General features: G+C 34.0%; 1 protein-coding gene across 6 annotated transcripts in view; it reads left to right on the top strand.

The window, feature by feature from the left end:
* The window catches only part of CCDC91 (coiled-coil domain containing 91), a 533,266-nt gene that overhangs the window by 467,051 nt on the left and 39,529 nt on the right, over window positions 1-26,686 (top strand). For 4 of the 6 annotated variants that reach the window (XM_074270658.1, XM_074270662.1, XM_074270656.1 and 1 more), the window contains one exon: window positions 344-7,615. The exons of the other annotated variants lie outside the window; for them this stretch is intronic. In XM_074270658.1, the coding sequence (XP_074126759.1) occupies window positions 344-517 (174 nt within the window). In that variant the 3' untranslated portion in view covers window positions 518-7,615. Of the gene's footprint in view, window positions 1-343; window positions 7,616-26,686 lie in introns of those variants that run through there. 6 annotated transcript variants of the gene reach the window in all.

Below are 26,686 nucleotides of genomic sequence, written 5' to 3'. Positions count from 1 at the left end.
ACTATGTCTTTCAGGAAGTCATCAAAGAGAATTGCCTGGATATTATAAAAACAGAAGGTAAAATTCAAAGAATTCACCGAACACTTCCTGAAAGAGACCCCAAAATTAAAACCTCAAGGAATATTGTGGTTAAATTTGAGAACTATCAGACCAAGGAAAAAATATTACAAGCAGCCAGAAAGAAACAATTCCAATACCGAAGAGCCATAATAAGTATTACACAGGACCTAGCAGCTTCCACTTTAAAGGATCAAAGGGCCTGGAATCTGATATTTGAAAGGCGAAGAATCTTAGAATGGAGCCAAGAATAAATTACCCTGCTAAACTGAGCATTTTCTTTCAGGAAAGAAGATGGACATTCAATGAAACTAGTGAATTCCATGTATTTTTGATGAAAAGAACAAAGCTAAAAAAATTTGACCTCCAAATATATAACTCAAGAGAAGCACAAAAAGGTAAAAAGAAAAAAAGAAAAAAAACTCTTGAGAACTGTATTTCTGTTATCGGTATACATTGAGAATACATGTATAATCTGATTTTACTGTTGTAATATAAAAAATAAACTAGAGATGGAAAGGGGATCGTAACAAAAAAAGGGGAAAAGTGGAGGTAAAATGAGGGAAATTGCATCTCAGGAAGAGGCAAAGAAAATCTAATATAATTGAGGGAAAGAAAGGAGGGTGATGAATATCGTGTGAATCTTACTCTCATCAGATTTGGCCCAAAGAAAGAATATTAGATATATTTGGTTTCATTGAGAAACATCTTTCATCTTATAAAAAGTTGGAGGGGAAAGGGGAAAAGGAAAGGGATAGGCTAAATAGAAGGGAAAGGATAAATAATAGGGGAAAGGTATAAGAAAGAGGGAGAGTGTCTAAAGGGGAAGGGCTTCTTGAAGCATGTAGTGCTCATAAGTAAAATACTGGGGAGGAGGGGAAGAGGAAAAGGAAAGAGAAAAATATAATTTGGGGATAATAAGATGGCAGAAAATAGAGAATTAGTAGATTTAACTGTAAAATGTAAGTGTATAGCAGACATTCAATGCTATATCAAATCTCAAAAGCCAGAATCCTACAATATGTTGTTTGCAAGAAATACATTTAAAGCAGATAGATGCACATAGAGTAAAGGTAAAAAGGTGGAATAGTATCTATTATGCTTCAGATAAAGTAAAAAAAAAAAAATAAAGCAGTCATAGTCATCCTCATCTTAGATCAAGCAAAAGCAAAAACTGATCTGATTAAGAGATAAGGAAGGAAATTAAATCTTACTAAAGGGTACCATAGATAATGAAGCAATATTAATATTAAATATATATACACCAAGTGGTGTAGCATCTAAATTCCTAAAGAAATTAAGAGAGTTGCAAAAAGAAATAGACAGCAAAACTATAATAGTGGGATATCTCAACCTTGCTCTCTCAGAACTAGATAAATCAAACCATAAAATAAATAAGAAAGAATTTTAAAAGGTAAATACTAGAAAAAACTAGATATGATAGATCTTTGGAGAAAATTGAATGGAGACAAAAACGAGTACACTTTCTTCTGGGTAGTTCATGGAACATATATAAAAACTGATATAAAATATTGGGACATAAAAACCTCAAAATCAAATGCAGAAAGGCAGAAATAGTAAATGCATTTTTTTTCAGATCACAATGCAATAAAAATTATATTCTTAAAGGGCCTGGGAAAAATAGACCCAAAAGACATTGGAAACTAAATAATCTCATCCTAAAGAATGAATGGGTGAAAGAGCAAATCATAGACACAATCAATAATTTCATACAAGAGAATGACAAAATTTGTGCGATGAAACCAAAGTGGTAATAAGGGGAAATTTTATATCTCTAGAGGCTTACTTGCATAAAATAGAGAATCAATAAATAGATCAATAAATAAAATAGAAGATCAATAAATTGGGTTTACAACTAAAAAAGCTAGAAAAAGAACAAATTAAAACCCTCAAATACCAAACTTGAAATTCTAAAAATAAAAGGAGAGATCAATAAAATTGAAATTAAAAAATCTGTTTTTAATTAATAAATCAAATTAAGAGTTAGTTTTGTGAAAAATCCAATAAAATAGGTAAACCTTTAGTTAATTTGATATACAAAAAGGAAAGAGGAAAATCAAATTGTTAGTCTCAAAAATGAAAAGGGAGAACAATCCACCAATGAAGAGGAAACTAGGGCAATTCTCAGGAGTTGCTTTGCCCAACTTTATGCCAATAAATTTGACAACCGAAGTGAAATGATGGAATACCTACAAAAATATAGATTGCCCAGATTAACAGAAGAGGAAATAAATTACTTATTTTACGAAAAGAAATAGAACAAGTTATTAATCAGCTCCCTAAGAAAAAATCCCCAGGACTAAATGGATTTACATGTGAATTCTAGCAAACATTTAAAGAATAATGAACTCTGTTCTATATAAACTATTTGAAAAAATAGGGAATGAAGGATTCCTACCAAACTCCTTTATTGATGCAGACAAGGCACTGAAACCTAAATCAGGTAGGACAAAAACAGAGAGAAAATTATAAACCAATCTCCCTAATGAATATTGATGCAAAAATCCTAAATAAAATATTAGCAAAGAGTTTACAGATAACCATCCCCAGGATAATACACCATGACCAAGTAGAAGTTATACCAGAAATTCAAATGGTTCAATATCAGAAAAAGTATTAGCATAATTGACTATATCAATAACCAAATTAACAAAAACTATATGACTCTCTCAATAGATGCAGAAAAAAAACCTTTTGATAAAATCCATCATCCATTCCTATTAAAACCACTAGAGAGTATAGGAATAAGTGGACTTTTCCTTAAAATAGTCAGTAGTATTAGTAAAAATCTATTTAAACCATCAGCAAGCATCATATGCAATGGGAATAAACTAGAACCATTTCCAATAAGATCAGGGGTGAAACAAGCTTGCCTTCTGTCACCATTGCAATTCAGTATTGTATTAGAAATGCTAGCCTTGGCAATAAGAGAAGAAAAAGAGATTAAAGGAATTAGAATAGGTAATGAGGAAACCAGATTATCACTCTTTGCAGATATAAATGGTATACTTAAAGAACCCCAGAGAATCCACTAAAAAGCTATTAGAAATAATCCACAACTTTAGCAAAGTTGTAGGATACAAGATAATTCCACATAAATCATCAGCATTCTTATATATCACTAACAAAATCCAACAGCAAGAGATACAAAAAAGAAATCCCATTTAAAATAACTGTTGTTAATATAAAATATTTGGGAATTTATCTGCCAAGGGAAAGTCAAGAACTATATAAGAAAAACTACAAAATACTTTCCACAGAAATAAATTCAGTTCTAAGCAATTGGAAAAATATCAAGTCCTGTTTGAGCAAATATAATAAAGATGTCATTGCTTCCTAAACTAATCTATTTATTTTCTGCTATACCAATCAAACTCCCAAGAAATTATTTTACTGAACTAGAAAAAATAACAACAAAATTCATGTGGAAGAACAAAAGGTCAAGAATTTCAAAGGAACTAAAGAAGAAAAAAGCAAATGAAGTTGTACCAGATCTAAAACTATATCATAAAGCACAGTCATCAATGCCATTTGGTACTGGCTAAGAAATAGACTAATTGATCAGTGGAATAGGTTAGGCTCACAGAACAAAATAGCCAATGACTATAACAACCAAGTATTTGACAAACCAAAAAGCCCCATCTTTTGGAATAAGAATTCATTATTTGACAAAAACTGCTGGGAAAATTGGAAACTAGTATGGCAGAAAGTAGGAATAGACCCACACTTAACACCATATACCAAGATAAGTTGAAATGGGTTCAACGATCTAGACATAAAGAATGATACTATAAACAAATTAGAAGAACATAGGATAGTTTACCTCTCATATTTGTGGAGGAGGAAGGAATTTGTGACCAAAAAACCTAGAGATCATTATTGATCATAAAGTAGATAATTATTATACTAAGTGAAAAAAATTTTGTACAAACAAAACTAATGCAGACAAGATTAGAAGGGAAGCAATAAACTGGGAAAACATGTTTATAGTTAAAGGTTCTGACAAAGGCCTCATTTCCAAAGTATATAGAGAACTGAGTCAAATTTATAATAGTTCAAGCCATTCTCCAAGTGATAAATGGTCAAAGGATATGAACAGACAGTTCTCAGACAAAGAAATTGAAACTATCTGTTGTAGCCACATGAAAAGGTGCTCCAAATCACTATTTATCAAGACAACTCCGACATATTACTACACACCTATCAGACTGGCTAAGATGACATGAAAAAATGATGAATGTTGGAGGGGATGTGGGAAAATGGACAGTGATACATTGTTTGTGGAAGTATTAATGGATCTAACCATTCTGGAGAGCTGTTTGGAACTATGCTCAAAAAGTTATCTAACTGTGGATACCCTTTGATCCAGCAATGTTTCTATTGGGATTATATCCCAAAGAGGTCTTAAAAAAGGGAAAGGGATCCACATGTGCAAAAATGTTTGTGACAACCCTTTTTGTAGTGGCAAGAAATTGGAAACTGAGTGGATGCCCATCAATTGAAGAATATTTGAATAAATTATGGTATACGAATGCTATGGAATACTATTGTTCTGTAAGAAACGAGCAGCAGGATGATTTCAGAGAGGCTTGGAGAGATGTACATGAACTGATGCTAAGTGAAATGAGCAGAACCAGGAGATACACAGCAACAAGAAGACTATATGATGATCAATTCTGATGGACATGGCTCTCGTCAACTTGTGCAGTGATAAATAGAACCATCTACATCCAGAGAAAGAAACATATCAATAGAGGGTGGAACACAGCATAACATTCTCACTCTTTCTGATATTATTTCCTTGCATTTTAATTCTTTTTTCTCAGTTTTTCTTTTTGTTACTACTTGATCTGATTTTTCTTGCGCAACCAGATGACTGTGTGAATATGTATATACATATTTGATTTGGCATTTATTTTGGCATATTTGGCATATATTAGACTGCCTGCCAGGTAGGGGAAGGGATGGGTGGAAAAAGCGGATAATTTGTGGCAGTGGGTTATGCAGGGGTTAATGTTGAAAAAATTACCCATGTATATACTTTTTTGAATAAAACACTTTAATAAAAAAAAGAAGAAAAGAAAGAAATTGAGGGAGGATGGTCAAGAGATGGAGAATGCCCTAATGGCACCAGTTCAGGTGTAATTGAGCTGTGAAAGTGAGAAGCACCACACCCCTTAAGTTCATCAGCGCTGTTTTTTTCTAATTCTCCCTGGTTTTTAGCTTGTTTGTCAGTACCATTCCCCTCCTCATCTTTCTCCTCACACTTCCTTGTCTGGCTGTTCTCCTTAGAACTTTTCTTTTTTATTTTAAGAACTTGTGGTAATTGAATTATATTGTACATAATTGAATTATATTGTACATAAGGAATGTTTCCTCAGGAATTGAATCAGGACCCTTAGCTTCATAATATTCAATTAGTTGCCCTCTCTTATTTTTCTTCCTTAGATAACCAAGGAGATGTGCACTCTAATATAGCAGAGTCCAGTGATCTGCTAACATAATTGAATCCAGTGATCTGCTTCCAAGTAACCAACAAACCTTGCTTCTTTATTAAGCTAACTTTTTTTGCATTCTGCATATTTCCTTTGGGGTGGAGGAGACTCTTTTCTTAGTATTTGCCTCATTTCACCTAAAAAATAAAAGTGACTAGTTTAATCCTTACCAAAGTTACCTGCTTATCTATTTTTATACTCACCCTATTTCAGGGTCACAGGGGATTTCTTTACTGATTGCGTCAGTCGAACTGGTCGAACTGCTTTGTGTCCTGCTTTGCAAGGCCCTGTGTTTCTAGGGCCCCACATTTGGCCCCAGAATGTAATGTCCAGACTAGCTCTTTGGAGGACTTCACTACCCCTTCCTTGTCTCCCCCCCACCCCAGTCCTTGGTCTTAGTGGAGGAGTGAAGGAGACAGGAGGGCCCCATGGCTGGAATCTGTCATCTTCTCTTCTGTCTGTGGCTGAGAGAGTATTCCAGTTGTCAAAGCCCTTAAATACTTCAGTATGATTGCATCACTACATCACATTGTAGAACCTCTCAGCAAGCTAACAGTGACTTAATCCAGCAGTAGTCTACTAAAATCAACCACACACAAGTCAACTACCTCACACCTGGATCATAACCAAGCAGCAGGACATAACAGAAGTTCAAGCCAGACTTCACTCCTCCCCATCACCAGAAGTGAGCAGAGCCAACACTGCCATAAAGGTCAAAGTCAAGAAGTAGAATGGATGAGTGAGCAAATTAAAAAAAAAAAAAGTAGCCTGACCACATCACATCAAGTACTCTAGTGACAGGGAAACTTGAAACACAAACCCAGAAGAAAACAATGACTTGAAATCAGCTACAAAAGCTTTTAAAAATTGCAATTTAAATGCAAACCTAATAAGATTTCCTAGAAGAGTTAAAGATGAGGTAAAAAGAACAAAAAAAAATTCAAAAACTAAATAAGAATGGTAGAAGAAAATTGGGAAAAGACATAAAAGCTATACAAGACAGCTATGAAAAAAATTACTTAAGAAAATGACTCCTTATATTATAGATCTGGTCAAAATTTCATGAGATAGCAAGAGACTCAAAAATAGAATAAAATGTGAGCTATCTTATAAGAAAAGCAACTGATCTGGAAAAATGTTTGAGGAGAGGTACTTTATATATAATTTCATTATTGTTGCTGATTTTAATCATAATTAGGACAAGCCTTTAGGAAAACCACTTGAGTAGTTCAATAGAAGATGAACTTGAGTGGGGAGAGCCTCGTGGCAGAAAAACCAATACACTCTTGCAATAATAGCCCAGGTGTGAGGAGATGAAGGTTGTATTGTATGTATGAAGGGGCGAGGTTGTATTTGGGAAATTTCGTGAAGATAAAATTTACAGACCTAGGGTACAGATTAGGGAATAAGAGATAGTGAGGAGTTAAAAATAATACATAAGCTGTGAACGGGGGCGGGGGGGCAGGAAAATAGGTAGTGTTTTCTTCTACAGTAATAAGTACATTTAAATGATATAAGAGTTTGGAGCCTTACAATTGACCTTAGAATAAGAATGTGAGGTGATTTGCAATGTGACATTGGATATAGTCAAAACATTATAAAGTATATATTTCTATATGTTTGCTACTCATTCCATTTATCAATAAATTGTATTCATGTATACATGTTCACCAATTTTAATGTTTAATTGTAAGTAAAAAAAATTGATAAAGGAATTTTCTGTAATTGAAAAACAAGTATTTAATAAGCTGGAATGAGGACTTTGGCTAATTAAATAATGAGACCAATGACCATTTTGTTCATGAAAAACAAATTATCACAACATACCCCCTGGATAGCAATAGATTTCATGAAGATTATTAGGAAGATAAAAGTTGAATGGATAGCCATGTCAAGGGACAGGCTGAGTTTGGAGTGCCCACAAGTGATGTTCGTCTTATTTTTAACCTTCATTTAAATTGGAGGTTTCATCCTCTTGGCACATCTGCTTTACTAATAGCTTCCAGTGTCAAGATAACCAGTTTATAGCAAATAGCACAAGCCAGAACACCCTTTTGGTCATCTGCTTATTGTGTATATATATATATATACACATATATATGTATATACATATATATGCACATATATATGTATATATATGTATATATGTATATGTATATATATGTATATGTATATATGTATATATATATATGTATACGTATATATATATATATATACATACATATATATACAGTACTTGATTTATTGAATAGTTTACTTTGTAAGATATCCATTTTTAAAGTCTGAAGATATCAATTTCTTTTTTATAGTTCATTTCTTTTTTGTTTTTTGTTTGTTTGTTTGTTTTTGTTTTGTTTTGTTTTTTTGGTTTTTTATGATTCATTTCTTAATCAAAAACAGCAACTTAACTTTTTTATTAACTTTATTAAGAGTGTCTTGGAAACACCGCCAAAATCTTGTTGTTTCTCATAAGAAAACAGGAAAAAACTTTTCATTCTGTTAGTTGATTAATCACTTTCACTGGAGTGACCTCTTCATGTTCCTGAACTCCTGGACATACTGGGTGCTCACTCCTTAAAGGAAAAGCAAACTTCTAGTCTGTCTTCAGTTAAGAAAATGGATAATTTTTCATATATTATCATCATATGAGTTTTTAATACAGTCCATTGTTTTGTGGCATATTAGGCATCTGATTTAGCTTATAAGTGACGTTTCAAAGATTTGATACTTTTTTATGACTACTAAGTAGTATTATTTGACTGTGTGTCATGGGATATTGTTCTCAAAGAGTTAAAAATTAATATCACCAAGTAGACTAAGACAAGACATGATGTGGTATGATGGAAAGTGGAGCACATAGAAGGAACTTTGAAGAAGCAGTTAAATAAAAGGTGTCATATATATGATTGAAAACATGGATTGACCATGTGATAAGATTGAAAAAATAAGTTCTGGGTTTTGTGGACTTAATGTTAGAAGAGAGCAAAGAAGGGACCCACTCAACATGTTGAGTGTATCTCTTATGAACTCATAAGAGGAATTAAAAAGAATCACACAGGAGAGTTAGACATGGATCAATCAACAAGGATTTTATTAAGTACCAACTAAGGACCAGGCATCATCCTACTTTCTGTAATGGAATATAAAGACAAATGTTTCTACCTTTGATCAATTTATAATCTAATAAGAGAGAGTATGGACCTATTTAAATACATTTTCATATATACATGAATATAAACATAATATATCTGAAGTGTACAACATAGTATTGAGGAAAAATTAAAGATTTGGTAAGTGATTAGATATATGGGTAAGATCAAAGATGACATTGAGATTGTGAATCTGACTAAACAGAAGAAGGTAACAGAAATAAGAAAGTTTAAAAGAGTAATGACTGAATGATAATGTAATGCATTCTAAGATTTAAGACACCTATTGGAACAGTTCATTCAAAATGTCTAGTGAACAACTTGTAATACGTAACTGCAATTCAGTAAAGAGCATGGGACTAGATCTATACATCTGAAGGTCAGCAACATACACATACAACTCATGGAAAATGAATGTATTATGAATTGAAGAAAAGTGAATATCCACATCAATGAGCTAAGAAATCCATTTGAATATTTGAATATTTGGTCTTTAAGATTTTAGTCCAAGTGTTTACCCATTTGTTGGGGAATGGCTGAATAAGATATGGTATAGGAATGTTATGGAATATTATTGTTCTTTTAAGAAATGAACAACAAGATGATTTCAGAAAGACCTGGAGAGACTTACATGAACTGATGCTAAGTGAAGTAAGTAGAATCAAGAGAACATTGTACATAACAGCAACAAGATTATATGATGATCCACTCTAGTGGATGTGGCTCTTTTCAACAATGAAATGATTCAGGCCAGTTACAATAGATTTGTCAGGGAGAGAGCTATTTGCTTCTATAAGGAGGATTGTGGGGACTGAATGTAGATCATAATATAGTATTCTCATCGTTGTTGTTTATTGGCTTTTTTTTCTTTCTTTCTCATTTTTTCCTTTTTTTGAACTGGTTTTTCTTGTTCAGCATGATAAATGTGGAAATATGTATGGAAGAATTGCACATTTGGCATGTATTAGATTGCTTGCTATCTAGGAAAAGAGGTTGAGGGGAAGAGAGGTATAAGGATTTGGAGTAATTTGAAAGTAAAGAGCTATTGTATTTTAAATTAAAAAAAATACTCCTAAATTTAGTTCTTTGTTCCCCACTTTATATCTGCTGCTCTGATGATTCAACTCCCCTGAACAAAATTTCTTTCTGAGGAGGAATGCATAACCTCTAATCACATCACCGTATTATTAGCTCAATATGTAATTGGCCCCAGCTCCCTCAGCTTCCTCTCTTTTCTAACTAGAGGCCTGTAGGACAGAGTGCCAAATTCTTTCTCCTGCCTTCCTTTATAGAGGACAGAAATTAGAAAATTCTCAGTTCATTCCATTTTATACCTGTTGCTATGCCTGGTTTCAGCTTCATGGAATAAAATATCTCCATGCTAGGTGATACCCTGAAGTCCCATTACCTCTCCTTTGGTATGCTTAGTAAATGTTTATTGGACTGGATAGACAAGACGTTTATCTTCCTTTGAAATTAGGCCTCATAATTCTCCAAATATGCATATGGTCCTAAAGCTCTTCTCTGTTGTTTCTTATGACTGTCCTCATTTTGCATCCTTTCCTTCATTTTCCTTCTTTTCTCATCACTTCTGGCTTTCGTTGACACTTCATATTTTCTCTTGATCATCCTGTTAATCCATGCTTCTACTTTTCCTTCACTTTGAAGTTTTTCCTTCCATTTATTTCCTACTTACCTTACTACTAGTAAATTGATTTTTAGCAAGAATTAGTTAATATTATTTATTAAATTGTTATAAAGAGAAACATTAATAAGAATTGACCAAAGATGCTTTTTAGAAGAGGTAGTATTCATTAGACTTGGTATTTACTCCATTCATGAGTTGTATAGACATCTCTTGTTCATGGTTATTGTTATTGTTATTTCCAAAGATCCAGATAAGTTTAATGAAATATGTTCCCAGTGTACAGTTATTGTAATGATCCTTCAGAATCAGATAATATAATAAGCATTCAAAGAGAGATAGCATTGCAGAGCCCCCAAATTCAGATTAGTCATCTTGTGCAGTATAGTAGAATCGCTAACAGCTAATATTTGTATAGTACTTACTTTGGGGCAGGCACCCATGCTTGACAATTATTATTTCATTTGATCATCACAACAACCCTGAGAAGTAGATGGTATTATTATTCCCTTCTTACGGATGAAGAAACTGAAGCAAATAGGGATCAATAAGTTGCCCAGGGTCATATGGTGTCTAGAGCCAGATTTAAATTCAGGTCATCTTGACTCTAGGTCTATAACTCTTTTAAAAAGTTTATTTATTTATTTATTTATTTATTTATTTTTATTTATTTATTTAAAACATTTTTGCGGTAAGTGTATTTGATACTTCTCTGACTTAGTGAATGTATTCTCCCTCCTCCCTCTTAAAATATAAAGGAACTTAGTATAGTACAAAGCTCACTTGACTTTTTATTTTAAATATGGTAAGCATATGACCTGGGATACAGGACTTAAGTTTTTAAACTTCAAGTTTTATAAAATGGAGCAAAAAATACTTACAATCCCTAACTCACTAGGATATTATGAGAAAAGTCTTTTTAAGTGATATGTATATATACATATACATCATTATCATTAACATATAATTATCATTGCTCAGAGTCATCATTAGGAAATTTAAAAAATATCCCTTATAAAAATGCTAACTGTAGTTAATAGATTTATAGTTTTATGTATGTAATATCCTATTATAGTAATTAGATTATTTTAAGTTGAGGTGTGGGAAGAGGCAACATAATGACACTTGCTTTCTTCTTCTTTGGCTTCTTGAAGTTTATTTTAGAGAAAAGGTTCTGAATTCTGAATAAATTTCTAACACCTAATACAAGTTACACTCCCAATCTAACCTTACATTTATATTTATTTATCTCTAGCTGGCTTTTTGTGAGAAAATTCTATTTACTAAAAACATTTAGATTACAAAACAGCAGATTGTGTTGTAGTATCTGTGAGTAGACAGGCACCAGGAGAAAAAGTTGAGAAAAGAGCTGACCTTACCTTTATTTAATATTTTTCCCCAGTTACATTCAAAACAAAACTTATTTTACATTTGTTTTAAAATTTTTTTGAAGTTATGCAAAACATTTCCATAAAAGTCAAGTTGTGAAAGAAAACATAGATCTCCTACCCTAATGAAAATAAATTCCCTCTAAAAAAAAAAAAAAAAAGAGAGAGAGACAGAGACAGAAAAAAAAAATGTTTCAATCTGTATTCACACACAATCAATTCTTTCTCTGGGTATGGATAGTATTTTCAAAATAAGTTCTTCAGAGAAGTAGTGGATGATTGTACTATTGAGAAATAAAGTAATTTACAGCTGGTCATCTCAGAATATTACTATTATTTTGTATACAGTACATTTTACTTTGCTTAAATCCATGGAGAACTTTACAGGTTGTTTTTTTTTTCTGAGAGCACCCTGCTCACTATTTCCCATAGAATAATAATATTTCATCACAAACACATACCATAGTTTATTGAGCCATTCCCCAATTGATGGCCATCCCCTCAATTTCCAATTTTTTTCCTAAGAAGAAAGATGCTGTGAATATTTTTTGTACATATAGGTAATTTTCCTTTTTTCCCCCTGATTTTTATATACATGATATACATGATTATTAGGCATGAATAACAAAAAAATATAGGTGTTCAAATCTGGTCTCACACACTTTCCATCTCCTAGCTGTGTGACCCTGGAACCCCAATTGCCTTAGGGGGAAAAATAATGGTTTGCTTGAAAGTCATGATCAAAAAAACAGCATGAACATTATCTTTCAAAAAAATTTTAAGGAAAACAGTCCTGATGTTCTATAACCAGAGGATAAAATTGAACTTGAAAGAATCCATCAATCATTTCCTGAAAACGATCCCAAAATAAAAACTCTCAGGAATATTATGACCAAATTCTGGAATTTCCTGGTCAGGGAGAAAATACTGCAAGCATCCAGAAAGAAACACTTAAAATATAGTGGAGGTACAGTCAGTTTACACAAAATTTTTCTTTCTCCTCATTAGCTTTTTGCATTTCCTTTTGCACCACTCTCAATTCTTTTCCTAATTTTTTCTTTATCTCTCTTAATTGATTTTCAAAATCCTTTTTGAACTCTTCCATGACCTGAGCCCAATTCTTACTTTTCTTGGAGGCTTTGGATGTAGTAAAATTTTGACTTCTGTAGTAAAAATTTGACTTCTGAATGTGTGTTTTGTTCTTCCTTGTCACCACAATAACTTTCAATGATCAGAATCTATCTGCTCATTTTCCTAGCCAATTACTTAGCTTTTAACTCTTTATTAAAGTAGGACCCTGTTTCCAGGGTGAAAGGTACATTATCCCAAGCTTCAGGGTTTTGTGGAGTTGGTTCAGGAACCTAGGAACTCTTTTCTGCCCTGAAGCTGCTAAGAGAATCCTTGTCTCTGCTTCTGTAGAAGTTGTGATATCTAGTATGCTAAAGCAACACAGTCCTATTTTACTGACAGGGCCACTGGGATTGGGACTGGGGCTGTACTTGGCACTGGGACTGCACACTGGACTCCCACTCCATTGCCACACACACTCTCCCCTGACCTTCCAAGTCCTCCCTAGTATCCCTGAGCCAAGAGGTTCAGAAATCTCCAGGAGGGCTGCCAATTCAGAGGTCCTGCCTTGCTAAAGCTAAGGTTGGGGCCTGGGGCCAACATATGCTGCTCTGGGATTATGCTGGGTTCCCACCCTGGTTCCATAGACCTTTTCTGCTGACCTTCCAGTTCCTTTTTTTTTTTTTTTTTTTTTTTCTGAGCTGAGAAGTCTAAAAGTCACTAGTCCTGCTGCTGATTCAGAGGTCAGGCCAGGGCTGGACCAGCTGGGCTAGAGCTAGGCTGATATTTCCTGTACTGGGAATGCATGCCAGACTCCCACCCTGCTTTCAAAAACTTTTTCTCTGAGCTTATAAGTTGCTTTGGGCTGCTCCGTCTTTTGGCATGTTCTGATGATCTAAAATTTGTTTAGAATCATTATTTAAAGGCATTTATAGTGGTTTAGAACACAGCTTTGGCAGGTTCCTGCCTTTACTCCATCATCTTGGCTTCACCTTTCAAAACTGACCTTTCCTTTATGACTTCCTTCAGGCTGAGTTCTTCTCTCCAACATACCTATAAAACCAATGATTTTTCTTGCTTTCCCTTTTTTCTGCTGCAGTTAAGTCTTCCCTTGATTCCTCAAAGGTATGCTGGATATGCTTCTTCAACCTCTCAAATATACATTTTGTATTACTGTAACCTCCTCACCCCAAACTCCTTCATAACCCCTTTCTTTCTGAGATATCTTCTCCTTTTTATACATATTACTTAGGACATGACTCAGTGTTTTTGATTAATTCAGGGACATATACAGACCTTGCTTACACTCAGTTTTGATTGTGTGATTCAATTAAAAACTTCATTCTTACTAGTCAAGACAATTGAGCCAAAATCGGGTTGGTTCACACTTTTCCCATCTACTACTTCACATCTTCACAGGGAACTACAATCCAACAGTATTCAAGGCCATTTTATATTTTTGCCGATTTTGTTAACTACCATGGCCAAAAAATGCCAACATAACCTATTTGAGATAAACCTAGGCTGGTGCTCAAGTAATAGAAACATAAGCTTTTTATGCTTGAGTCAATCTTTGAGGATTTTTTTTCTTTGTTAGCATAGAATTCAAGAATAAGGATTGTAACTATGCTGTGATAAGGCAGTATTAGTAAGATTTTAAGGGACAAAGATGAACTCATGGGTACTTTTAAAAGTATGATTTTCTAAGGATTCTTTGTTCAAGTAAGAGAAATAGAAGAATAGGTCTATATCTCAAAGAAAATTTTTAAAAATGAAAGAGACCAATATATATGAAAATATTTATAAAAGCTCTTTTTGTGCTGGTAAAGCGTTAGAAATTGAATCAATTGAGGAATGGTTAAACAAGTTATGCTATCTGACTGTGAAGGAATACTATAAGGAATATTATAAGAATGACAGGTAGGATGGCTTCAGAAAAACTGTAAAATTTACATGAATTGATGTAAAGTGAAATAAGCAGAAGCAGGAGAACATTATATCCAGTTAGAACAATATTGTGTAACTTATTCTTCAGTAATACAATGGCTCAAAACAATTTCAAAATGAAAAATGCTATCCAACACCAGAGAAAAAAAACAGATGCAGTCTGAATGCATATCAAATAATACTTTTTTCAACTTTCTTTATCCTTATAATTTTTTTCGGGGGGGGGGAAACACAGGTATTTTCTTAATATATATTATATAACATAATTTTTTTTTTGATTGCACATGTATGATCTCTATCAAATTGCTTGCCTCTTGCAAGGCAGAAAGGCAGATAATTTGGAACTCAAAACTTTAAAAACTGTTAAAAATTATTTTTACATGTAATTAGAAAAATACAAAAAAATTTAAAAGAAAATATATTTCAGTATCAATAAATGAAAGAAATAGACTATTCAGAATTTTCACAGCTGCATATTATGCTATTAAGTATATTTTCTGTGGTGGAGTCAAGACAACAGAGGCAGGAACTCACTTGAGCTCTCTCCCAAACTCTTCCAAATTCCTTTAAATAATGACTCTAAACAAATTTTAGAGCATCAGAAACCACGAAAAGAGAGAGCATAATAATTTTCAGCTGAAGATAACTTATAAGGTCAGAAAGAAAGGTCTGTTGATCCAAAGTGGGAATCCAGCACTTTATTAACACAGGCCATACCAGTACAATGTCAACCCCACTCCTGTTGCCAGCAGAGCAAGAGCTGGTGTTAGGGCCTCTAAATTAGTGGCAGTAAGACCAAGTGACAGTTTCCAGACCTCTTGGCCCAGAAACACCTAAGACAACTTGAAAGGGCAGCAGGAAAGATCCATGTTACTAGGATGAGAAGGACTTGGGAAACCAGTCCTCATCAATATTTTGCTACTGAAGACTGCCTCCCTCACTCTGCCCTCCCTTCTATCAGCCCCTCCCTATTATTTTCCATTTCCTCTCCTACTTTTGCCCTTCCTTCCATACTCTCTTCTTGCTATCCCCCTTCTTGTTCTTTTTTCATTTCTTAATTCCCTATAGGGTAAGACAAATTTTTATACCCAACTATGTATGTATGTGTGTATGTATGTATGTATGTTATTCCTTCTTTGAGCCACATCTGATTAAAGTAATGTTTAAACAATGCTCACCCCTCCTCTCCCTCCCTGCTTTCCCTTTACTGTAATAGGTCTTTTGTCCTTCTTCAGGTGATATAATTCACACCATTCTGCCTCCCCTTTTCCTCTTCTTCTAGAACAATCCTCTTTTTAACGTCTTAATTTTTTTTTATATCTCACTACAAAGTAGATTTAAACCCATACTCTCTATGTATGCCCCATATAATTGTCCTAATAGAGACATAGTTCTCAAAAGTTACTGGTATAACTTTCTGTGTAAACAGTTTAACCTTATTGAATTACATTTTTTTCTTTGTTATATTTTTATGCTTCTCTTGAATTTTGTATTTGAGGATCACATTTTCTTCAGCTCTACTCTTTTCAAAGTCCTCTATTTCACTCAGTGATCATTTTTGCCTTGAAGAATTATACTCAGTACGTGATTATTGGTTATAATCCTAACTTCTTTGCCTTCCAAAATATTATATTCCAAGACCTGCTGCTAAGTCCAATATAATCCTGACTATGACTCCATGATATTTAGTTTGTCTCTTTCTGATATTTCTGGAATTTAACTACAATATTCCTTAGTGCTTTCATTTTGGGATATTATTCAGGAAATTAATGATTATTTGACCCTTTGGTTTTAAGATATCAGTAAAGTTTTCCCTGATAATTTCTTATGAGTACAAACCAACCTCTTTTTTCTTATTCATGACTTTCAGGTAGTCCAATACTTCTTAAATTATCTCTTCTGGATCTATTTTCCAGATTAGTGGGTTTTTTCCAATGAGATGTTTTTCTACAAATGTTCTTCCATTTTTTTTTCATTCTTTTGAATGTGTTTGACTTATTTTTTGATTTCTCTAGAGTCATTACACTTTCACTTGCCCAATTCTAATTTCTAAGGTATTATTTGTACAGGACCACTGATAGTGGGAGAACTTCAGGAAAGGTATACTTGAAACAAGGATACTTACAGTAGGGTATGTACTCAGTGTGATTGATGAGATAATGGTTTTCTAGTTCACACATATTTAGTGTGATGTGATGTGGTGATATGCTCAGTATGCTGTAGTGATATAATTGTACTAAGGTATTTAAGAGCTGAAAAGACTTGAAATAAAGGGACTCCCTCTTTGCCCATCCTTGTGGTGGCTCTTCTGCCTTCATCACTCCTCCACCTAAGACCTTGTTCATCTAGAAATCCTCCAGAAAGCTAGTCTGGACACTACAATTATTATATTCAATTAGCTTTTAAGTACCTCCTTTTCCATTTAGCCAATTTTCCTTATAAAGAGTTATTTTCTTCAGTGAATTTTTTTTCCATTTAGCCAATTTTTTAAGGAATTATTTTCTTCAAACAATTTATATTCTTCCTTTTCCAAGCTGTTGACTTTCTTGCATACTTTTCATTTCTTTTCCCAATTTTTCTCCTTTCTTATTTAATGTTTAAAATCCTTTTTGAGCTCTTCTGAGAAGCCTTTTTGGTTTTGACATCAATACTTACTTCCTTTAAGATTTCTCACATAGGTATTTTGACAACTTTATCTTTTTCTGAGTTTGTGTTTTGATTTTCCTAATCATCATAGTAACTTGATATGGTCAAAGTTCTGTTTTGTTTCTTGCTTCCCTCTAGCCCTATTTCATGGCTTTTTAAAGTATAATTCTGTTTCTGGGACACAGGAGCTCTGTTCTAAGCTTCTTGTGCTAGGGTGTGAGAGTCTAGTAACTTTTTTACGTTAGGGCCTCAATTGGTGGTAGCTTGCTCACTGCACTGAGGTGACCCAGCCTAGCCATGCCTGTTCTTAATTATTTTCCTGGGCTAAAATTTTGCTTCATAACTAGCCTGTTCTGTCACTTGCCTGCTGAGCTATGACCAAGGGACATCTATGTGCTATGCCTAAGAGCCTCCCAGTGACTTGTCTGGACATCATCTATGTTGAGGTGTACTCCCTTTTTACCCAAATGAAACATACCTTTCCTGAATTCCTTTTAAGTTTTCATAAGCCGGAAACTTGTTTTGCTCCTTTTTGCAGATTCTGTCATTTAGGATCTCTTTAAAGGGACTTCACATTGTTTCCAAGGGATAATGACGAGAGTGCAAGTAACTTCCTGGCTTCTTTTTACAGCCTTGGCTCCACCCAATTCCAGTCAGCTATCAAAGTGATTTTCCTAACACATGGATCTGAGCATGTATGTCACCACTCCATCTCATACTCTAGTAGTTCCCTATTACTTTTTTATTGTTAGGCTCAAATGTAAAATTCTATTTGACATTCAGGGTCCTTCATAACCTCCCTCACTTCTCTTATACACTTTTCCAGTTTTCACTACACCCCACCACCATACTCTGTTATTAATAACTGTTCTTACTGTCCCTCAAACAAACTACTCCATCTTCAAACTGGGTATTTTCACCAACTACTTCCCATGTTTGAAATGTTCTCTCTCCTCATTTTTACTTCCTGATTCTTGCCACAAAGTGTTTTTTTTTTAATTTTTCTTCTTTGTTTCTGAGATAAACATACTTTTGAGTATAAATCATACTTTTTCTTTGTAGTTACTTTTATGTTTAAGATCTAAAAATCAAAATAACCAGTTTTGAAAGGCCATAAAATATACATTTTTAAAAGACTTTTTCCCATTTTAGTTCTGCCTTGTTTTACTTCATATTCTGTGTTTGAAAGTGACTTAAAACCCAAAGGAGTGCCATTACAATTCTTGTTCCCAAGTGTTTAACTTGGCATCTGATGCAAGGTCTCAATTTCAAATTATAGTGCCAGCGGCTAAAGCTGAAAAAAAGAATGTGAGCAAACTTGAGATTTAATTTCAAAAAGAATGTTTATATTTTCCCAGGGGCCACATTAATGACAGTCCCAACCTTAAATGTTACCACCAACACTTTTTGACAATCTGATTTTCTCTGTCTTTTAAAAGCACAATATCATCTCATATGTTTTTCTTTAAGATACTCTCCCTACGGTCTCTTATGCTTGGGGGGAGAAGGAATTTAAGCTATAATGTCCCATTATGAACTTTGTTTGTATTTTTGTATGTTTGAATACAGGAAAACATTTTTAATAAAGTTCCACGAAATAATTTTGTACAGAGATTTTTTTGAATGTAAAAATTGTCTTGTTGCATATATTATTTCTCGTCAAGTATTTCTTCTAGTTTGCTTTAAGTTTTATCATTGAAAACGTCCTCTTAAGAACATCAAAAAGAACTTTAGTTTTGATTCAGTTTGACTTGACACTAGAAACCTAGAGATTGATTTGGGCACATGACCCTAAGTCACAATAAGGATGAAATAATAAGTGCTTAGGTCAGTGCCAGGACCCCAGGAGTGTCGAGGTCAGAAGGAGTTCTTTAGCTCATTTTCCTGCTCATTCAGCTGGGTCTGTTTTGTGGCTTTGATAGGATTAGAGAAACATTTATATTGAGGCTTTAGGAACATTTTTGCACTGCTCTTTTACTCTACTAAAAGACCAGCATAAACCCAAAGGATTAAGTGTGGGATTTATGTAAAGTTGTATTGTAAAATGAGTGCATACACCTGGCTTTCTCTGTTTTCTCCCTGCTGAGCAAGATATCAACCACATATAGAAAAAGACACAGAAAGGTAAGGAGAGATTTTGCAGTGTGGTATAATATGATGCCTTCTTTAATAAACAGAAATCGCCCTACCTTTTAGTTATTTTTTAGAGGAAAAAAAATTATTTTTTCTAAATGTTATATTGAAAAGTTAACCTCTGGAAAAATGACTGACCAAACCGAATATAGATGTGTTATCATGAAGCATTAACAAATAGCAAATGATAGTTAGCAAATAATGAATATACATATACTAAATAGACAACTGACAGAAGTCAAAACAGACTTTTATTAAGTAGTCTGATTACCATTTATGGTCATTATGATGCATGTGACAGTTTGCATGTGTGCAGAGAATTTGGATATGCTGAAAAGAATGTTTCTTGCTCACATGGAGCCAATATCTTTTCTAAACATAGAGAAGAAAACACTAAATTAAGTAAACAAACAGCTGTTTGATTAAGCAGGCAAAATTGTTGCTCTAAACATCTTTCTTTTAATGATAGTGATATTTTTAAAAAAATTTTATTAATTTTATATAACATTTTTTAACAGTACATATGCATACGTAATTTTTTGCAACATTATCCTTGTACTCCCTTCTGTTCCGAATTTTCCCTTGCTTCCCTCCACCCCCTCCCCTAGATGGCAGGCATTCCCATATATATTAAATATGTTATAGTATATTCTAGGTACTATATATATATATATATATATATATATATATATATATATATATATATATACATATATATATGTGTGTGTGTGTGTGTGTGTGTGTGTGTGTGTGTGTGTGCAGAACCGAATTTTGTTGTTGTTGTTGTTGTTGTTGCAAAGAAAGAATTGGATTAGGAAGGTAAAAATAACCTGGGGAGAAAAACAAAAAATGCTAACAGTTTACACTCATTTCCCAGTGTTCCTTTTCTGGGTGTAGCTGATTCTGTCCATCATTGATCAATTGGAATTGGATTAGCTCTTCTCTATGTTGAAGATATCCACTTCCATCAGAATACATCCTCATACAGTGTCATTGTTGAAGTGTATAATGATCTCCTACTTCTGCTCATTTCACTCAGCATCAGTTGATGTAAGTCACTCCGTCCTCTCTGTATTCATCCTGTTGGTCATTTCTTATAGAACAATACCATAGTTTAACCAACCATTCTCCAATCGATGGGCATCTATAAATTTTCCAGTTTCTAGCCACTACAAAAAGGGTTGCCACAAACATTTTGGCACATACAGGTCCCTTTCCCTTCTTTAGTATTTCTTTGGGATATAAGCTCAATAGTAGCACTGCTGAATCAAAGGGTATGCACAGTTTAATAACTTTTTGGGCGTAATTCCAGATTGCTCTCCAGAATGGTTGGATTCTTTCACAACTCCACCAACAATGCATCAGTGTCCCACTTTTCCCACATCCCTTCCAACATTCATCATTATTAGTTCCTGTCATCTTAGCCAATCTGACAGTTGTATAAGTGATATGTCAGAGTTGTCTTAATTTGCATTTCTCTGATCAATAGTGATTTGGAAAACTCTTTCATATGAGTGGAAATAGTTTCAATTTCATCATCTGAAAATTGTCTGTTCATATCCTTTGACCATTTATTAATTGGAGAATGGCTTGATTTCTTATAAATAAGAGTCAATTCTCTGTATATTTTGGAGATGAGGCCTTTAACTGTAAAAAAAGTTTTCCCAATTTATTACTTCCCTTCTAATCTTGTTTGCATTAGTTTTGTTTGTACAAAAGCTTTTTAATTTGACGTAATCAAAATCTTCTATTTTGTGATCAATAATGATCTCTAGTTCTCCTTTGGTCACAAATTCCTTCCTCCTCCACAAGTCTGAGAGGTAAACTATCCTATGTTCCTCTAATTTATTTATGATCTTGTTCTTTATGCCTAAATCATGGATCCATTTTGATCTTATCTTAGTATGTGGTATTAAGTGTGGGTCCATGCCTAGTTTCTGCCATACTAATTTAGTGCTATACCAATCAGACTCCCCAAAAGTTATTTTAATGACCTAGAAAAAATAACAACAAAATTCATATGGAGGAACAAAAGATCGAGAATTTCAAGGGACATAATGAAAAATCAAAAATCAAAATCAAATGAAGGTGGCCTAACTATACCTGATCAATTATAAAACAGCAGTCATCAAAACCATTTGGTATTGGCTAAGAAATAGATAAGTTGATCAGTGGAATAGGTTAGGTTCACAGGGAAAGATAGTGAATAAAAATAGCAATCTAGTGTTTAACAAACCCCAAAATCCCAACTTTTGGGATAAGAATATGAGTGTAAATAGTTTTAATTTCATCATCTGAAAATTGTCTCTACATATCCTTTGACCAGTTATCAATTGGAGAATGGCTTGATTTCTTATAAATTAAAGTTTCTAGTACTATATTGAATAGTAATGGGGATAGTGGGCAACCTTGTTTCACTCCTGATCTTACTGGGAAATGTTCCAGTTTATCGCCATTACATATGATGTTTACTGACGGTTTCAGATGTGTGCTCCTTATTATTTTAAGGAATAATCCATTTATTCCTATACTCTCAAGTATATTAGTAGGAATGGATGTTGGATTTCATCAAATGCTTTTTCTGCATCTATTGAGATGATCATATGGTTCTTGTTAATTTGATTATTGATATAGTTGATTATGCTAAAATTTTTCCTAATATTGAACCAGCCCTTCATTCCTGGTATAAATCCCACTTGGTCATAGTGTATTATTCTGAGGATGATTTTCTGTAGCCTTTTTGCTAATATTTTATTTAAGATTTTAGCATCAGTATTCATTAGGGAGATTGGTCTATACTTTTCTTTCTCTGGTTTCAGCCTACCTGGTTTAGGTATCAGTACCATGTCTGTGTCATAAAAGGAATTTGGTAGGACTCCTTCAATCCCTATTTTTTCAAATAGTTTATATAGCATTGGACTTAGTTGTTCTTTAAATGTTTGGTAGAATTCACATGTAAATCCATCTGGTCCTAGGGATTTTTTCTTAGGGAGTTGGTTAATAGCTTGTACTATTTCTTTTTCTGAAAAGGACTATTTAGACTATTTACTTCTTCCCCTGTTAATCTGGGCAAGCTATATTTTTGCAGGTATTCTTCCATTTCATTTAAGTTATCGAATTTATTGGCATAAAGTTGGGCGAAGTAGCTCCTAACTATTGTTCTAATTTCCTCTTCATCAGTGGCGAGTTTTCCCTTTTCATTTTAAGACTAACAATTTGCTTTGCCTCTTTCCTTTTTTTCATCAGACTTACTAAGGGTTTGTCTAGTTTGTTGGTTGTTTAATAGAACCAACTCTTAGTTTTATTAATTAATTCAATAATTTTTTTAAATTTCAATTTTATTAATCTCACCTTTTATTTTTAGAATTTCAAGTTTTGTGTTTTTCTGGGGTTTTTTAATTTGTTCCTTTTCTAGCATTTTTAGTTTTAACCCCAATTTGTTGACCTTCTTTTTCTCTATTTTATACAAGTAGGCCTCTAGAGATATAAAACTTCTCCTTATTACTGCTTTGGCTGCATCCCACACATTTTGGGATGATGTCTCATTATTGTCATTTTCTTGGGTGAAGTTATTAATTATGTCTATGATTTGCTGTTTCACCCAATCATTCTTTAGGATGAGATTATTTAGTTTCCAATTATGTTTTGGTCTATTTTCCCCTGGCTTTTTATTGAATGTAATTTTCATTGCATTGTGGTCTGAAAAGGATGCATTTACTATTTTTGCCTTACTGCATTTGATTTTGAGGTTTTTATGTCCTAGTATATGATTAACTTTTGTATAGGTTCCATGAACTGCTGAGAAGAAAGTACACTTTCTGTCTCCATTTGGCTTTCACCAAAGATCTATCATATCAAACTTTTCTAGTATTCTATTTTCCTCTTTGACTTCTTTCTTATTTATTTTGTGGTTTGATTTATGTAATTCTGAGAGTGCAAGGTTGAGATCTCCCACTATTATAGTTTTGCGTCTATTTCTTCTTGCAGCTCTCTTAATTTCTCTTTTAAAAATTTAGATGCTGCACCATTTGGTGAGTATATGTTTAATATTGATATTGCTTCATTATCCCTTTAGCAAGACTTGATCTGAGATGAGGATGGCTACCCCTGCTTTTTTGCCTTAAAGCATAGTAGATTCTGCTCCACCCTTTTACTTTTAGTTTGAATGTCTCACTCTGTTTCAGGTGTGTTTCCTGTAAACAACATATATTAGGATTCTGGCTTTTAATCCAGTCTGCTAACTGCTTCCTCTTTATGGGGGAGTTTACTCCATTCACTTTTATGGTTAGAATGACTAATTCTATATTGCTTGCCATCCTGTTAACCCCTGCTTATGCTTTTCTCCTTTCCTTTCCTCTTACCCCCCTGCCCAGTATTAAACTTGTGAACACCACTTGCTTTTCACAGCCCTCCCTTTTTAGGATCCCTCCCCCACCTTAAAGTTCCTCCCCTTATTTTACCCCTTTTCCTCACAATTTCTGTATTCCCTTCCCCTTATCTTACTCCTTCCCTCCCACTTTTCAATGAAGTGGAAGAAGTTTCACCATAAATTGAATATGTCTATTGATATGTCTATGTTCATCCCCCTCCTTTCTGTCTCTCAGATATAATAGGTTACCTTTGCCTCTTCATGAGATGTAGTACCACCACTTTACCCTTTTTTATGATATAATTTCCTTTCTACCTCTGGTTTCTAGGACAAATTATACATGTGTTCTTTACATATCTTTATGGCAGGAATATAGTTCTCAAGATTTCTTTTTACCTTTTTAGAAATCTCTTGAGTTCTGTATTTGAAGATTAAATTTTTTGTGTAGATCTGGTTTTTTCATCAATAATAGATGGAATTCATTTATTTCTTTAATGTCCATCTTCTTCCCTGGAAAACGATGCTCATTTTTGCTGGGTAAATTATTCTTGACTGCATACCAAGATACTTAGCCTTTCAGAATATCATATTCCAGGCCCTTCGTTCCTTTAATGTGGAGGCTACTAGATACTGGGTTATCCTTATTGTGGTTCCTCCATATCTGAATTGCTTTTTTCTGGCAGCTTCCAATATTTTTTCCTTTGTCTGATGGTTCTTGAACTTGGCCACTATATTTCTTGGCGTTTTGATTTTAGGGTCCCTTTTAGAGGTGATCAATGAATTTTTTTCAATGTCTATTTTACCCTCTGTTTCTAAAACGTCTGGACAGTTCTCTTTGATAATTTCCTGGAAAATAGTGTCCAGTCTCTTTTTTTCCTCACATTTTTCAGGGAGTCTGATTATTCTCAAATTGTCTCTCCTGGATCTGTTTTCCATGTCTGTTGTCTTCCCAATAAGGCACTTGACATTCTTTTCAATTGTTTCATTTTTCTGGTTTAGCTTGACTACTTCTTGGTTTCTCTTTGAGTCATTCATTTCTACTTGTTCGATTCTAATTTTCAATGATATATTTTCTTTACTCACTTTTTTATATCTTTTTGTAATTGTCCAATTGAATTTTTAAGTGAGTTTTTTTCTTGTATGGAATTTTTTTTTCCATTTCATCAATTTTATTTTTTTAGAGAGCTGTTTTCTTTTACCAACTCACTAATTTTATTTCTCAATGATTTGATCTCTTTATCCACTCTTGATGACTTCTCCAGACTCTCTTGCCAAGCTTCCCTTTCCTATTCCCATTTCATTTCTAGCTCTCTTGTGAGAGCCTTTTTGATTTCCTCATTGAGAGTCTTGTGTATTGAGGAGCAGATCATATCCCCCTTAGGGGATTCCTCTGGAGACATTCTCTTTTTAGTCTCTCAGGGTTTGAAGTCTGCTCTCTATCCATACAGAAGCTGTCAATGGTTAGAACATTTTAAATTTTTTGTTTATTTTGTCATAGAGGAATCAAAGAAAACAAATTGACTAGACGCAATTGGTCTGTTTCTGGAGGGGGGGGAGCGGGGAATGGGGCTGGATGGTGCTATAGGGCTTCCTCTACAAGGTGCTCTGTGTCTGCACTTTGAGGCTCTACTAATGTGCTGAGTTACTCGGGGTGGGGTGGGGGTGGCCAGGTCCTGAGAGAAGCTAGCTTTCTGGGGTTTTATTCTTTACCTCCAGTGTTTACACCTTCTCTGCTGCTCCTGGCTTGCTGCCAAGAAGGAATATCCTCACTGGGGTAAAGGTTTTTTGAAGTAATGGAAGAGATCACACCCCTCCCCCCTCCTGTCTGAGCAGTGTGAGCTGCCTGCCTAGCTCTTGCTCCTGTCCTTAGCCTGTGCCCAGTCTGTTCGTCCCCTCCCCTGAGCAAACACAGACCTTTTCTGGTGAATTTCAAGGGTGTCTTCTGTTGGTGATTATTTGTGGGCTTTTTTTTCTGGTCAAGCATTAATTCCGAGGCTTGTCATGAAGTAAATTCTGAGAGAAAACATGGAGCTCAAACAGCTGTGTGTCTCCTCGCTGCCATCTTGGCCGGAAGTCAGGAAACCTACTCTAAGGATCTTTAAGAAAAGTTCTGTTTGAACTAAAGTGAGCTTTATCCAAGCTTTTGAGGGTATTTGACTTTGAAAGATTTTCCCCATTCTGATAGATTAGCCAAAAGGTGGGGACTGAATGCAGAGATATAGAAATAAGAGTAATATTGGAACATTTGTAAGCATTAAATTTGTAAGAAGTTTAAGTGTCACAGAATAACAAAAGCTTAAAAGGAATATCAGTGCTTTCCAAGCTATTCCTTAATAGTCATTCTTCATTAGGGTCAATGGAAAGTTATCCAGTCTCTTCTTTAAGCCCCAAAGGATAAGACACCTATTTTATTTAGGAAAAACTATTCAGTTTCTGGAAAATATTAGTCTTATATCAATTTGTTTGGATTCACTTGTTATTTCTAATTCTTTCCTCTAGAACCAAGCAGAATAAATCCAATCCTTTTTTCACATATTTAAAGATAATTATCAGGTTTTACCAAATCTTCCCTTTTCAGGTTAAATATATCCAGATCTTTAAGCAATCTTTGTATCTTCATTCAAGCCACCATCTTAGTTGTCTTTTTCTGTGTATACCCCAATTCATCAATAGCTATCTTAAAACATAGGACCCAAAATAAAACCCAACATTCCAGATACTGCCTGATTTTTGCGAAGCACAATGAGCTTCAGACCTTTCATAGTCAG

Source organism: Sminthopsis crassicaudata, chromosome 5 (assembly GCF_048593235.1).
Source record: "Sminthopsis crassicaudata isolate SCR6 chromosome 5, ASM4859323v1, whole genome shotgun sequence".
NCBI lineage: Eukaryota > Metazoa > Chordata > Mammalia > Dasyuromorphia > Dasyuridae > Sminthopsis > Sminthopsis crassicaudata.
This window is presented reverse-complemented; position numbering and strand designations above follow the sequence as displayed.